Source organism: Hypanus sabinus, chromosome 18, assembly GCF_030144855.1.
Source record: "Hypanus sabinus isolate sHypSab1 chromosome 18, sHypSab1.hap1, whole genome shotgun sequence".
In the NCBI taxonomy this organism is placed as follows: domain Eukaryota; kingdom Metazoa; phylum Chordata; class Chondrichthyes; order Myliobatiformes; family Dasyatidae; genus Hypanus; species Hypanus sabinus.
In genome coordinates, this window is record NC_082723.1 from 19,622,485 (window position 1) to 19,639,182 (window position 16,698).

The 16,698-nt window shown below is 40.5% G+C and overlaps 1 protein-coding gene across 3 annotated transcripts in view; it reads right to left on the minus strand.

Moving 5' to 3' along the window:
- Positions 1–16,698, minus strand: part of ddx31 (DEAD (Asp-Glu-Ala-Asp) box polypeptide 31) — a 132,661-nt gene that overhangs the window by 94,920 nt on the left and 21,043 nt on the right. For all 3 annotated transcript variants that reach the window (XM_059993795.1, XM_059993794.1, XM_059993796.1), the window contains exons 7-14: positions 11,983–12,027; positions 9,530–9,571; positions 8,512–8,576; positions 7,822–7,941; positions 7,028–7,134; positions 4,826–5,058; positions 3,793–3,969; positions 1,366–1,425 (exon numbers count right to left, since the gene is read on the minus strand). In XM_059993795.1, coding sequence (XP_059849778.1) covers positions 1,366–1,425; positions 3,793–3,969; positions 4,826–5,058; positions 7,028–7,134; positions 7,822–7,941; positions 8,512–8,576; positions 9,530–9,571; positions 11,983–12,027 — 849 coding nt within the window. The remainder of the gene's footprint in view (positions 1–1,365; positions 1,426–3,792; positions 3,970–4,825; positions 5,059–7,027; positions 7,135–7,821; positions 7,942–8,511; positions 8,577–9,529; positions 9,572–11,982; positions 12,028–16,698) is intronic.

Below are 16,698 nucleotides of genomic sequence, written 5' to 3' on the forward strand. Positions count from 1 at the left end.
TAACTCTTATGCCTTTGGAATGTGAGAGGAAAATCACACAGGCATGGAGAAAATGTACAAACTCCTCATACAGAACAGCAGGGAATGAACCCTGATCTCTAATTCCTAGCCCTGTAAAGTGTTGCGCTAACCACTATGCTTTTTGGTTACGTAAATCTTATATAACTGAAAGATGTAAGGGCAATTGTGTCTCAGAATACCTCATACTTAATGACAGAATACAATTCCACTACACCGTCTGATTAGTATTACTTCACCCATTTCCTTCATGGAGCTTTTTTTTTTACGTTTTGAAAGCTTTGTCAATTTTGGTGGTAACTATGGCCAATTTTGTTCCTTGTATTCTTACCCTCTACATAATCCAATGTGTTTGATGTTTTCTATCTAATTATTTAATAAAAAGTTTTATATTGTTTTGAAAGGTACAATCTGCTTTCAATACTTTAAGGGATTTTTTTAAAAAAAGTTAGTGACCTAATATCATACAGATCTACTTAAAAATGATTGAAGATGTTTCAGGTCAATTGAAGAATAATTTTCACCATCCTACTTAGTTATGATGCTGGAAATCCAAAGCAACACACAGAAAATGCTTCAGGCAGTATCTATAGGAATGAACAGATAGTCGACATTTCAGGCCAAGACCCTTCCTCAGGACTGAGAAGGAAGGGAGAAGATAACAAAATAAAAAGGTGGGGGAAGGACGAGAGCTGAAGGTGATGGGTGAAAAAGGTCAAGGGCTGGAGAAGAAGGAATCTGATAGGAGAGGAGGGTGGACCATGGGAGAAAGGGGAAGAGGGGACCCAGTGGAAAGTAATAGACAGGAGAGAAGAGGTAAAAGGTCAGAGTGGGGAACATAGGAAGGGGGTGGTCGAAGAAAATTTGTTTATTGGTAGGAGAAATCAATATTTACACCATCAGTTTGGAGGGTACCGGGGCGGAATATAAGGTGTTGCTCCTCCACCCTGAGGGTGGCCTCATCTTGGCACGAGTGGAGCCCATGGACTGACATGTTGGAATGGGGATTGGAATTAAAATATCTGTGCACCAGGAAGTTCTGTTTGTGGCAGATGGTGCAGAGGTGCTCAAGTTATATGTCTTCATGCTTTCAGGAAAAGGTGTAGGTTACTGATCACTAAAACTTGTTGTTTTTAGTAAGATCATGGTTGATTCTAAGTAGCATTTACTCACTTTGATTCCATTTTATCCAAACATGCAAAGATTATCTAAAATTTTAAAGTATTACATCAATTATTGATTAACAAGTTGTTCACGGAGACTCACTATCCTGATATTCTTTTCCCTGAAGAGTCCTAATTTCTTCTCTAACCAAGTCCAAGATTCCCTTTTCAAATGTGTACTCACAGTGCAAAGAAGGACACCCATATCTGATTGTGAAAACTCCAGAAAAGTTTGCTTTCTCGCCTACAAAGTGAGAGAAACAGATCGTATTACCACAACTCATGTATAATGTGCCTCATAGTGTATTCCTAAACCAACCACCATATCTCAGTTTGAACAGAGATAATGGTTTTGATTCATTGCAATATTATCATTAAATTATACAATGAAGCCAACTTTCTAAATTAAAATCAACATCATATACAAAAACACCCAGCAAATAATGGCTCTCAATCCTACTTCCATGAGTACAACAGATTCTGGTTAATTGGGCCATTAGTTAATCGAGGCAGTCCCTTATTTGGGACAACTCGTACAGGACAAAAACTAATCAACAAAATAGCTGGGATTTCCTCCATTTATTTGGGGCAGGAACCTGTTGCTGAACAGTTTCTAACTACAGTCAGTCATGTGCAATTGTGCGGCTGTATGACACACAATGCTTTGAGCAAGCAGTTTTAAACTAGCATTAATTGCATGTGTTTGTTTTCAAAAAGCAGTGATTTTTGTCACCAATAGTTGGTGAGAAATAAGCAGCAAGACAATTTGGAACTGTTTCGCTTACTGCGGCATTCACTCAAGCATTCAGGCTTGGAGATGCTAGAAACAGCTGAGAGTGAAAATGAGACGACTTCACTAGTTCCACAAGTTAGGAACTATGAAGAATTTGAAGGTATCGACTCATTTGCAGTTTGTACTTTGAAGGTAACATCTTGAATGTTACAACGAACATGAAGATTTGGAGGATGCAATCATCGACAGCTTTGTACGAAGGCGGTGCATTATCTGCGCTAGGAGTCTCCGCTGATTTTGTTCAGTTACCATCAAGAATGTGACACAGCTGAATACCTCCATTGATAAGTATTAGGAACTAAATACACAGTTTTATAGTACAGCAGTAGTACTGGCAGTGTTCTAAATCGTTCAGTATTTCATTTAAATACTTATTTATACATAATTTGTCTTTTTTTAAAATACCTTGTCAAATACTTCCATGAAACGTCAGCTAATTGGGAAAGCTGCTAAATTGGGTCAAAATGTACTGATCCCGATGTGTCCCAATTAACCAAAATCCACGGTGCTGGGATTAATAAAAAGCTTATATTTTTACTACGGATAAAAATACCTCGGCCAGCATAGACACTGAATGGAAATAACAATGACATTTGTTTGATAATGGGGATAGACTGAAGATACTGTGCAACTGAGAAATATGTATCAGTAAGCAGCAAGTGACTGTAGACAATGACAGCAAGAGGAATCTCACTGTATCTGAAATGCAGCAGTACATCTACTCAGCAGTACCATATGGGGTATGCTATTTAGCTCCATTGAAGCTCTAATTTGAAGACATAATGCACTAATTATACTCAGGGTAATAAACATTAAAATTCCTCCCCTGACACACATCCACTTAATCTTTGCTAGATAACAGCTGGTCAGGGTGTGTGCGGCCTATACACCCGGCCTGCTCTGACTCATGAACTACAATAGCTGCAATGGGCATCAAATCTGTCAGGCCAGGTCTCCGTTACCTGAAGAAAAGAAATCATTTTCTCCGTTCTCCATACCACATCCAATCTGTCAATCACAAAGGTGCGGCAGTGTAGCTCAAATGACGGAGGTCTGGAGCATTTTTCCTATTGGAAATCTCACGATTTTAATGCTGATTACATTTCTACTTTACAAATAAGGCAGGTAAATGTCCCTGATCAGCTACATTCATGACCCAATATTTCAGATTTCCCAAATGATCAATGTCATATATGGTATTGAAAGTTTTCATAACTAGAGGATGGTGAAAGTAGAAAAGTGTCTCAAATGTCACACACTTTAACTGGATTTAAAGCCATACTTCTGCTTTTTACAAGGGTGAAAGCAACTTTGGCAGGTTTTAAGTACAAAGCTTTTTATTTTGTGGGATAGGATAATTTCACATCCTGTCCTCTCGCAGTGATTTCCTTCACCTGCCAGAGATACAGCTCTGCAATACTCCGAGGTTTTCCCTGTACCGGTCTAGCCAACAAGCAGCAAGTCTCAATAACTGGGGATTTTCTGCAACCATTTAAGTGAGATCCAATGGCTGTCTGGCGGCCTGCTGATGCACATCACACGCTCTACCATGATGCTTCTTCCCTGCGGTTCCCCACACAGAATGTTTCTGATCTCACCCATGCAGTCTGGGTGATAAATATTAGAAGCAACCATGGTACTTCTGCATGGCTCTTAGCAGCTGTTTCAAGAGTAGCACAGGCAGAGGTTGTGGAAACTGCCAGGGTTATTGAATGGTGTTGGATAGTGAGGGAATCAAAGGAGGCAAAAGTTAAATCATTTCCTAATGTCAGGTGTCAGTTCCTTCAAACCTCAACACATAAATAGCAGCACACTCACCTCCTGTTCCATGTTCCCATGCAATCGCAGAAACAGCATCTTACAAGCTGAGAAAGGTAATTGTTTTTGCTCCTTGCTGTCAGAATATGAAGTAAGGGCATTTGTGAAAAGGTTGTAGTGAAATTCCACAGACTCGCAACTGGAGAAAAATATGATCATTTTCAGTTTCTTTCCAATCTGAAAAGAACAAAATGAATTACTAGAAATCAAGCATGGTGGCAAGCAAAGAGCAGTTTCCATTAGTTGTCATGGGCAAAGGTTTGGCATAGGAAAAACCCACAGTCTATCTTTTCATTCCTAAAATTAATGGCCTTGAAATCAAATTTTAACACAGTTGGCATTAAGTTGGACAAAACTGGAAATCTGAATGGAATTTTAATGTTGTTCTAAATAATTCAAACATTTGGAGTGGAATACACTCAGTGGCCACTTTGTTAGGTACAGGAGTGGGACCTGGTGTAGTCTTCTGCTGCTGTAGCCCACCCCCTTCAAGCTTGATGAGTTGTGTATTTTGAGATGCTCTTCTGCACACCACTGTTGCAATGCATGGTCATTTGAGTTACTGTCAGCTTAAACCAGTCTGGTCATTCTCCTCTAATCTCTCTCATTAGCAAGGCATTTTCGTCCACAGAAACGCTGCTTGTGGCATTTTTTTTTGTTTTTCACCCATTCTCTGTAATCCCTAGAGACTGTTATGCATGAAAATCTCAGGAGATCAGCAGTTTCTAAGATACTCAAACCACCCGTCTGGCATCAACAATCATTTCACAGTCAAAGTCACTTAGATCACACTTCTTCCCCATTCTGGTGTTTGGTCTAAACAACAACTGAACCTGTTGACCATGTCTGCATGTCTTTACGCATTGAGTTGCTGTCACATAACTGGCTGAATAGATATTTGCATTAGTGAAGTGTACAGGTGTACCTAATAAAGTGGCTCCTGAGTGTATGTATTCTAGATTACGAGTCCAAACCTCTGTATTACCATTCTAATAACAACCAGAACACTAGCTTATTTTGAAACAAATCTTACCTTGAATTTTTGGAGAATGAATGCTGAAAGTGTGACCAGTCGCAGTTTGCTTGGAATTAGAACCATAAACTGTTGAAGTTGTTCTGGAATTGAATAGCTATTGGAATCCTTACTGATATTCACTTGATCAGTGCTTATTTTTTTTGCTGCAAACTCAATTGTGGACTGGTTAGTTTCAGTGATGTTAATATTAACTGGCTCTTTCAAACTGATTCCAGCTAATCGATTCACTCCTAGGGTAGAAACAGATCATTTGGAAGGCTTCAGGAAAAAAATTCTAACATTTTGCCTTTGTCTTAAGTCATCAATAATGTACCCAATTTCATAAACTCTTATGTACTGTTTTTTTTTGGGGGGGGAGAGAAAAATCTTAAAAGTGATAGCAGTCAACAAAAAACTCACAGAAATGGAATACAGCACTGTAAAAAAAAGTCTTAGGCACATGTAAAAAACTTCTGTAAAGCGAAGATACTTTAAAATTATCTAAAAGTTCCTAAATATCAGAAAAAATAAAGAGCAGTGAAGAGTAAACAATTAAATCAATATCTGCTGTGACCACCCTTTTCCTTTAAAACTACATAAATTCTTTTCTGTACATTGTCACGCAGTTTTATAAGAAAACCAGCCGGTAGGTTGTTCGAAGTGTCTAGAAGAACCTGCCACATTTCTTTAGCGGACTTTGGTTGTCTCGCTTGCTTCTGTCTCTCCAGGCAATCCCAGCTTTGGTGATGTTGAGATCAGGGTTCTGTGGAGACCATACTGTCCCAGACCACAGTAAAAAATCTAAGGTGCCTAAGACTTCTGCAGAGAACTGTATATCATTCAATTTCCTTTCAAGTTTCAATTTAGTATAACATTACAGTTCCTAAATCAGAACTGAAATGTATCAGATCAATTCAGAAAAGCTAAATGCCAGGGCTTGTAAAACCGTATATTTTAAAAGAAACACATGCAAAATGCTGGAGGAGCTCAGCAGGCCAGCAGCAACTGTGAAAAAGAATACAGTCGACATTTGGATAGACTTTTTCCATTGAGAATAGGGGAGATACAAACAAGAGGACATGGGTTGTGAGTTAGGGGGCAAAAGTTTAAGGGTAACACGAGGGGGAATTTCTTTATTCAGAGAGTGGTACCTGTGTGGAATGAGTTTCCAGTAGAAGTGGTAGAGGCAGGTTTGGTATTGTTATTTAAAGTAAAATTGGATAGGTATATGGACAGGAAAGGAATGGAGGGTTATGGGCTGATTGCGGGTCAGTGGGACTAGGTGAGAGTAAGTGTTTGGCACGGACTAGAAGGGCCGAGATGGCCTGTTTCCGTGCTGTAATTGTTATATGGTTATTTTGGGCCTTCAGCAGGACTGGCAAAAAAAGATGAGAGGTAGAGTTAAAAGGTGGGGGGGGGGGAAGAGAGAGAGAAATACAAGGTGGTAGATGAAACCCGGAGGGGGAGGAATGAAGTAAAGAGCTGGGAAGTTGATTGATGAAATAGGTAAGGGGGAAGGGGGAGTCTGATAGGGGGGAAACAGAAGGCCATGGAAGAAAGAGGGGGAGGAGCACCAGAGGGAGGTGATGGGTAGGCAAGGAGATAAGTTGGGAGAGGGAAAAGGGGATGGAAAATGGTGAAGTTGGGGGGGGGGGGGGGCATTACCAGAAGTTTGTGAAATTGATGTTCATGCCATCAGGTTGGAGGCTACCCATACGGAATATAAGGTTTTGCTCCTCCAACCTGAGTGTGGCCACAGACAGACATATCGGAATGGAAAGTGATATTCTAATAGGTTTCACTTTACAGTACAGATAATGATTCCCATAATGGCAGTGTGTATGAAGCACCACACCATGAAAAGAGTACAATTCATCTGCCCACATTAATTCTGGTGATACAAGGGACAGGCAAGAAAAAGAAACCCAGTACTTACTGCCCATCACTAAATGCCTTCAGAAAGCGTTGATAATGACCCATTTAATACAATACAAATGACAAGCCTCTTAAGGTAGGTAGGGAGTTCTAAGTTTTAACTCAGCAACAATAAAGAAAGCAAAATCCATATTGCATGGGGGGCAATTTTAAACTTAAAACAGAACCAGAGCTAATACTGGTGTTGCGTGTTGAAACTTTAATGGCATGCAACAGCAGTATCACACATCACCCCTTTTAAGAACTCAGAGTTAAAGACTTTTAAAGCAAGATCCAAAATCTCACCATCCGTTAGGGTGGCAGAGAGGAGAACATTTTGCCTCTTCATATTCACTGCATTTAGAGCATTCAGAATCACAGTGATATCCTTCTCAAAACCCAGGTCCAGCAATCTGTTGACAGAGAGAAGAACACCTATTAGCAGACACAATGCTGGAGGAACTCAGCTATGAGAGTAATAAACTGTCAACGTTTCTGGCAGAGACCCTTCATTAGGGCACACAACAATAATTCTTTTGCTTCCGTAAATATTTTTTGAGATTTCAATATGATGCTAAGTAACAATACTAAATGGAGCCAAATGGCACTTCCATAAAAACAGACTGCAAGTTAAGATATCGAAATTTAAAGTCTGATGTATGACGATTAGTTTGCAACTCACTTATTTCAAATAATATAGTTACCAAAGCACCCCTCCATAAAAATGGGTTTCCTCAAGAATTGCACTCTCAAATACAATAGAGACATCTAGTGGTTGCCAAACATACCTACAAAAATATATATTTTAAAGAAAATTTTGTAGCTGCACAACCTCATCATAGCAAACATTAAAAGACAGATCATTCCCATTACATATTATGTTGTTTTGAAGGATTCAAGACATTGTTAAAAATCTAACTCAAATTGATTACTTATACCAACAAAAGACTGGATCAGATCTCTTATAACCCATTTTAGTAAAGAAATAATATACAATCACAATAAATCATTTCAGTTTAACATGCAAGTTCTGCCCTTCCTCGGCAACAAATGCAAAAAAAAATCTCTACTGAAAAGAACAGACACACCAGATCATTTACCTGTCAGCTTCATCAATAATTAGCCATTGTACACGGGTAAAGCAAATATTCTTTGTGTTTTTTATGTGGTCCACCAATCGTCCTGGAGTTGATACAAGAATATTTATACCTTTACGTAACCTGGAACAAGAAAGCACCAATCTTTGAATTATCCATTCAATTAGTTATTGGTATTGATGTCAATTTATTATTGTTACATGTACTAAAATACAGTGCACTGCTTTGAACACTTCATATAGATCAAATATATTATACAATGCATTAAGGTAGAAAAATGTAAAACAATAACAATGCAGAATAAAGTACAGAACCTATAAAGAAAGTGTAGTGCAGGTAAACAATAAAATGAAAACAAAGAAGATTGTGAGGTCAATAGTCCATTTTATAATACAAGGGGTCTCTCTGACACAAATCTGATAACAGTGGAACAGAAGTTTTGAGCCTGGTGGTTTGTGCTTTCAGGTATTTGTATCTTCAGCCTGATGGGCGAGGGGAGAACACAGAGTGTCTGGGGTGGTTGGGGCTTTTGATGATGCTGGCTGCTTTACTGAGGCAGTGAGAAGTTTAGACAGAGCCCATAGAGGGGAGGCTGGTTCCCATGGTGTGCTGAGCTGTGTCTGCAACTCTCTGCAGTTATAATAATTTCTCCATCAACACCATGACTCTACATACCAATGTGGCTAGACATACCTGGCTTTCTCAGATTTTCGCTTTTCTCCTCCCATTAGCACTCCTGGCACAATCCACATAAATGGCTATTGGGTGGGGAAAAAAAAACATATGATATAGTTGTTCAACAGAGTCATCAGAAAGCCCTACAATCTGTTTAGTTAATTGGCACTGGTTCCATAAACCGCGGCATAGATCACAATAGGAAATAAATAAATAAGTTTGCACAAATATTGGTTGAACAGGATACAATCCTGATCACTCTATAAGGTACTGGAGAGAATACAATTAAAATCTAAGGGATAATATCAGAAACGTGAGCTAAATATCACGAGAAGACAAAGAACTTGTTTCTCTTTTCTCAAGCTTGTAGATTGACTCATCTTAAGTAAACAAGATTACATTTTCCATTTTGATTCATTGGAAAATAATGAAGCCTGAAACATTGACAATCTTTATGACTAGGTACCAGATTGAAAAATGTATTTATCAATTAAACCGGGGAATGGGTGTGGAGACATATCATACCAACATCAGATGATAACAACAATGGAGTTGGCACTTAATTATCTCTATCTGAATATTAATTCACACTGTAATTATAATAAACATCCATAAAGAACACTATTTGAAATGATCGTTTCCATGATAGCAGCTATGGGGGACTGTGCACAGATGTATAACCAGATATAGGGCTGGTGGTTGTAAAGGAAAAATAAGGTGCAGAGGATAGATAAACTTTGTCCATTATTTACTTCTGCACCATGTAGTATCAGTCAATCAGATTTCACAGTTGTGGCTAAATTCATAATAGTTTACAATCTTTAATAAAATTTTAGAATTGGCAAAGATGGGATAAACAAGGATAACAAATGGCAACATCTGAATGATAGATGCTTCTCCTTCCCTGGCTCCTTCTTACTCTACAATTTTCTGAAGTGTTCTTTCTATCTTAATTGTCACACAATCTCTTAATGGCATGCATGATCTTTTGAAGAAAATTTCCAACAAAGTACGGAAGTCGTTCAGATTACCTTACCTTGATCAGTTTCTGCACAGTGTCAAAGCTTTGCAGGGCCAGCTAAAGAGAAAGTAAACAAATTGCTAAGGCCTAATGTCTCAGAATATGCAAATTGTCTCTTCACTTTAAACTTCTGAAAAGACAAAGTTGAATGCTCTTGCCAGTGTTTCCAATGATAGCATCAGTTAATCTTACTGCACAAAAGTAGGACATAATCAAATGCCCTCTGCTGAATGCACATCTGAGGTCACTGCTTGATGAGTGCAGGTTCACAGCTCTAAAATGTCTTCTCCTCACATTAACAGATTAATTTCATTCAGATAGACTGAGGCCACAGAATGTCATCGAGATTGTGGCTACGGTACCAATGGGGGTGTAGCAGTGTGGATAGAAAATTGGTTCAATAACAAGAAACAATAAACGTGAATAGATGCTGGAATGGCAGATATACTGAAATTGCTCTGGGGTCAATGCCATAATCACTGGTTTTCTACACACTTTATTGACCTGTACACCTACTTGTTAATGCAAATAGATAATCAACTAAACTTTTGGCAGCAACTCCATGCACCACAAAAGCATACAGACATGGACAAGAGGTTCAGTTGCTGTTCAGAACAAACATCACAATGGAAAGATAAGTGATCTAAGCAAAACTTTGACTGTTGGATGATTGCTGGTGCCAGATGGGGTGGTTTGGGCATCTCAGAAACTCCTAATTTCCTGTCATTTTACCACACAACAGTATCTAGAGTTACAGAGAATGGTGTGGGGGGGGGGAGGGGAGAAACAAAACATCCAGTGAGCAACAGTCTTGTGGGCAAAAATAACTTGAAATGAGAGGTCAGAGGAGAATGACCAGACTGGTTCAAGCTTACGAGAAGGCAACAGTAACTCAAATAGCCACACATTACAACAGTGGTGTGCAGAAGAGCATCTCTGAACGCACAACTTGTGAAACTTTAAAGAAACCCAGTTTCTAGGAAGGCGTACCAAATAAAGTGGCCAATGAGTGTAAATAAATAATAATAATTTAGACTTGGGTCTCTGCTATATCCAAATTTGAAAATGACATAAAACTTCTCAGGCAAAGTAAACTGCGAGGAGATCAATACTTGACTTCAAGCACATAGAGAAAAATTGGGAGAAAAGGGCAGGTGAATTTAAATGCAAAGTGAAGTGTTACACTTGGTAGGAAGATTGAGGATGGGCTATATAAACTAGAATGGATAATTCTACTAGAGGATCAACAACAGAGATCCAGACATAGCTGTCCAGAGTTCACTGAAAGTAGCAATTTAGGCTATGAATGTAATTTTAAAAAATCATATGATACCCATGAGCTTAATAAGCAAGGCATTGAGTACAATAGTAGGGAAATCATTACATCACTTAACAAAACATAAATTTGGGCAACAATGCAGTATTGTATCCAGACCTTTCTGCTTATTCATGTTCAGGTATGGAGTTCCGGAGTTCTTTGACACTATCTTATACTTGTAAACTGTTATTATTGCCTATGTTAGTTTAGTTTAGTGTTTTATTTTTTTTAATATATATTTTTTTTCTCACATATTTTTTAATATTTTTTTTCTTTTTTAATGGTTATTTGTTTTTTTTTTCATATAATCATGTGGACTTGATTAAGGTATTTTCTTTTGTTGATGTTTAGTAGGATATTATTATCTTATTATCAATGTGATTTCAAGTCTATTGTATTTATAATTTACTTATTACTATGTTATTTTTTTTGTGTATATGTGAAAATCAATAAAAAGATTGAAAAAGAAAGAAAGAAAGAATGCAGTATTGTATCCAGTTCTGGCTGCCATTCTTTAAATTCTAGAAGAAATCTCCAAAAGAAACTTCCTTAAATAATTTCAGGGATAAGGGACTTCAATTATGTGGACAGACAGGAGGAGTAGGGGTTGTTCATGAGAAAAGAGCTGGTTGTAAGGGAATTGATTGAAACATTTAAAATCATGAACAGTAGACAAAACAGATAAAGTATTCCCATAAGCTGAGGTGTCAAAACAAAGGGAGATGGAATGAAGGTTTTGGCAAAAGATCTGAAGAAAAAGATGACATGTTTTAAGTGGTTGGTGTATAGAATTCACCTTCAGGCACAGTAGTGGAGGCAGAATCTGTTGGATAACTAGTAGGCCTAGGAGGGCAAGACCAGGACAGTGGGACTAATTGGACAGCTCTTGCATACAGGAAGCTTGTGCTCAGTGTTGAATAGTCTTCTACGCTGTAACAATTTTATGATAGATGCATGAAGTGAAAGAGCACCCAATGCTACAGCTTGATGCTTCTGAGGATAGGATTCAGGCTTTCTGCTAGATGTAACCAACCTTGCAATACCAACATTTCAACTGGTAGCACTAAGGCAGACTGAGGTCAACAAACAAAAAAAAAATCACAATCTAATTCAGAGATCTAATAAAACCATTGTTTAATAAAAAGCTTACCTCTCTGGTTGGTACAATGACAACTGCATACGGTCCATGAGAACGCTATGAAATGGAAATAATAGAGAAGGTTTAAGAGTAATTTTGGTAGTCACTAGATAATTCATTCCCCCCACCCCAGAAATAAACTATTCTTTGATTGCCTGTGTAGGAATTCCAAATCTCAATTATTTCACCATGAAGAATACAGTTCATGGCTGGGTAAAGCTACTTACTGAACAAAATGTTAACCTGTTGCTTCGTTATTATTTTATCCACATTCCTTCATGGTCAGGAAGGGAAAAGAAAACAGCTAAGAGATCCTCAAGGTTTAGCATCAATCTCCAATTAATATTGTGAACCAAAATAAAATGTGATGGAGGTTTAACTGCATCATAATGGATACATGAATAGTGAACGAAATCACTTCATTTTTATACTTCACCTGTTCAGTTTCAGGATCAGAGTATTACTGAACTTCATAATTGCCCAAAGGCAGTGAGGAGTACTACAATCCTACCAGTGAAGAACTTCCAAAGAGCTGCAGAGTAGAGAGCGCCCAGTTTTAGACCTAGGCACAATGAAGGAGAAGTAGCGTAAGTCCTGGCCAGGACAACGGAGGGGAACCTGCTGGTGATGATGTTCTCATCAATTGCTATCTTTTCTTTCTTTGGTGGTAAAGGTGGTGGGATTGAGAAGTACAGTCAGCATAGCCTGGGTGAGTAAGTGTAGCGCATTTTGTAACAGCGCACACTGCAGCTCCACTGGTGGAGGCAAATGGGTATTTTGGATACTTGACAGAGTGCCAATCATGCAGGCAGGCCTTGAATGGTGACAAGCTTCTTAACAGTTGTTGGCGCTGTGCTGATGCAAACCAGTAGAAAGTATTTCAGCACAGGTCTGTGCCTGCCAGATGGTACAAAGCCTTAGGTGTCAGTTGCTACCAGACCAGTTCTTGTAGTCACGATATATATGTGAGAGATGCAGCTGAATTTGCAGTCAATGGGAACCCTCTTGATGATGGGAAATTGCTGACGGTGATGTCACTAAATGGCAAGTGTAGGTGGTTAGATTCCTACTGAAAATGTTCATTCCTTGACAGTTTTGTGGAGTAAATGTTACTTGCTGCTTAACCTAATTCTGAATGCTGCCCAGATCTTGCCATTTGCAGCTACGAAATGCTTCGTTTACCGAAGAGTTGCAATAGAATTGAACATTGTGCAACAACCTGCAGATCTTAAATGGGCTTTTTGCGTCTGTATTTACTAAGGAAACTGGCATGGAGTCAATGGAAATGAGACAAACAAGTAGTGAGGTCATGGAACCTATACAGATTGAAGAGGAGCAAGTGCTTGCTATCTTGAGGCAAATTGGAGTAGATAAATCTCCAGGACTTTACAGGATATTCCCTCGGACCTTGAAGGAGACTAGTGTTGAAATTGCAGGGGCCCTGGCAGATATATTTAAAATGTTGGTATCTACAGGTGAGGTGTTGGAGGATTGGAGGATATCTCATATTGTTCCATTGTTTAAAAAAGGCTCAAAAAGTAATCTGGGAAATTACAGGCCGGTAAGTTTGACATCTGTAGTAGGTAAATTATTGGAAGGAGTACTAAGAGATAGGATCTACAAGTATTTGGATGGACAGGGACTTATTCGGGAGAGTCAACATGGCTTTGTGCATGGTAGGTCATGTGTAACAAATCTATTAGTGTTTTTTGAGGAAGTTACCAGGAAAGTGGATGAAGGGAAGGCAGTGGATGATGTCTACATGGACTTCAGTAAGGCCTTTGACAAGGTCCCACATGGGAGGTTAGTTAGGAAGATTCATTTGCTAGGTATACATGGTGAGGTACACCTTAGAGCCCCGTTGGTGGCCATCCACAGCTGCCGGAAGTGAGGCCTCCACCGCCGACCTCGGAAATCGAGCCCGGGGCTCGGCTGGAGTGGAGGCCTCCGCTAACGTGACTCAGTTCACGGACTTGTTTCAGCCGGCAACCCAGCCCTCCGGGATTAAGTGTCGGCTTCGGGGCCTGACCCGATCGACAGCCTGGGTCCCCGGCAGTTGGAAGTGGCAGCGGAGCCTCCCCGTCACTCAACCTGGAGCGCCGATCGATCCCCGCGGGACGCATCCATCAACCTCAAAGAGCTACCAACAACACACTGCATCAATGGAAAGATGCACTATTTACAGAGGAAGCATGGGAGAACAGCTGGGCTGCTGGTCAGATGGAAGCGGAGGAGCTTTAGGGTCCCTCTGCCCACCATCCTACTAGCTAATGTGCAAGCCATAGAGAACAAGGTGGATGATCTTAAAGGGAGACTCATCTACTGCAGGGAGATGCAGAACTGCTGTGTATTCAGTTTCACAGAGACCTGGCTCTCCCCTGCCACCCCTGACTGTGCCATCCGACCAGAGGGATTTTCGATCCATCAGATGGACCGCACGGCGTCTTCGGGCAAGATGTCTGCCTACTGATCAACACTGCATGGTGCTTGGACACAGTGGCACTGACAAGCTCCTGCAGTCTGGACCTGGGACATCTGTCGGTGAAGTGTTGTCCCTATCATCTGCCACGGGAATTCACCTCGGTCATACTGGCAACGGTCTACGTTCCCCCCCAGGCGGATGTGGAGTGTGCTGTGAATACACTGTATGTCAACATCAGTGAACTTGAGACCAGGTATCCGGAGGCTTTGCTCATTACAGCCGGGGACTTTAACCAGGCCAATCTCAGAAAACTGCTGCCAAAGTTATACCAACATGTCTCCTGCTCCACTAGAGGCCCGAAAATACTTGACCACTGCTACACAGCAGTCAAGGATGCCTACCGTTCTGTCCCACGACCTCACTTCGGAAAATCAGACCATCAGGCCGTACTCGTCCTCCCGGCTTACAAACAGAAACTGAAGCGGGAGGTCACAGTGTCAAAAGAGGTGTCGCGTTGGACAGAGGAAACGGATGAGGTCTTCCGTGACTGCTTTGAATTGGTGGACTGGTTAGTATTCAAGGACTCTGCAGCTAACTTCGATAAGTATGCCTCAGCTGTCGCAGACTTTATCTGGAAATGCACAGAGGACTGTGCGTCTCGCAAGACGATCCGGGTATTCCCTAACCGGAAACCTTGGATGAACTATGAGGTCCAGTCCCTCTTGAAGGCTAGAGCTGTGGCTTTTAGGTCCAGGGATACCAGTTGCTACACAGAATCCAGGCGTGAATTCCGGAAAGCAATTAAGGACGCCAAGAGGCAATATCAAGCCAACTTGGAAGCCCAGGCTAACCAGGGTCTAAACCCTGCCATAGTCTACTCGCATCCCTCTGGTTCGGCATTGTTGAGGCCGAATTTGGAGTAATGTGTACAGTTTTGGTCACCGAATTACAGGAAGGATATTAATAAGGTTGAAAGAGTGCAGAGAAGGTTTACAAGGAAATTGCTGGGACTTGAGAAACTGAGTTACAGAGAAAGGTTGGATAGGTTAGGACTTTATTCCCTGGAGTGTAGAAGAATGAGGGGAGACATGATAGATGTATATAAAATTATGATGGGTATAGATAGAGTGAATGCAAGCAGGCTTTTTCCACAGAGGCTAGGGGAGAAAAAAACCAGAGGACATGGGTTAAGGGTGAAGGGGGAAAAGTTTAAAGGGAACATTGGGGGGGGCTTCTTCACACAGAGAGTGGTGGGAGTGTGGAATGAGCTGCCAGATGAAGTTGTAAATGCAGGCTCACTTTTAACATTTAAGAAAAACTTGGGACAGGTACATGGATGAGAGGTGTATGGAGGGATATGGGCCAGGTGCAGGTCAGTGGGATTAGGCAGAAAAATGGTTTGGCACAGCCAAGAAGGGCCAAAAGGCCTGTTTCTGTGCTGTAATGTTCTATGGTTCTATTCCTGCTACTGACTGGAAGGAAAGCCATTGATGAGGCAGCTGAAGTTGGATGAGCCGGGGATAACATCTGGGTAACTTCTGCAGTGAGGACATCAGGCTGCAACAATTGACCTCCCACAACCACCTTCCTTTGTGCAAGTTACAACTCCAGACATGGCAGTGTTCTCCATTTGATGTGCGTTGTCCTCAGTTTAATCAGGACCCCTTGCTACCACTCTAGGTGCTGCCTTAATCTTAAAGGCAGCCATTATTCACCTCACCCTTGGAACATGGCTCCTCGTTCATGTTTGGACCAAGCTGGTGATGAAGTTTGGAGCCAAGTGGCCATAAGGAAAACCCAAACTAAGGTTCCATGAGTAAGTGCCCAGTTATTGCATTTTCAATGATAGCTTTCATCATTGCTGCTGAATGTATAGACTTTTTGGGTAGCAATGCATATATTGGGGTTATCCTGTTTTTTTGTGGCAGGAGATACCTGAGCAATATTCCTCACTGTTGAGTAGATAACAGTTTCGGAATTTGACTAGCACGGTTTGACAAGAAGCACAACTAGCTCTGGAGAGTAGATATTCAGTACTATTACTGCTGTTTGGTCCTATAAAATTTGCTGCTTATAGGGCTCTCAGCCATTTCTTGACATCATATGGAGTTAAATCAAAGTGGCTAGAGACTACCTTCCGTGAAAGTGATAATTACAAGAAGAAGCCAAAACGAATAATCTGTTTAGTACTTTTTGCTGACCATGATTACCATTCACATGTTCAGGATGGGGAAGGTCTTGGAGCTTCTTCCAACCATTAGTGCTTCAGTCATCACCTTTATTTGCAACTAGGTTAGTCGGACCTG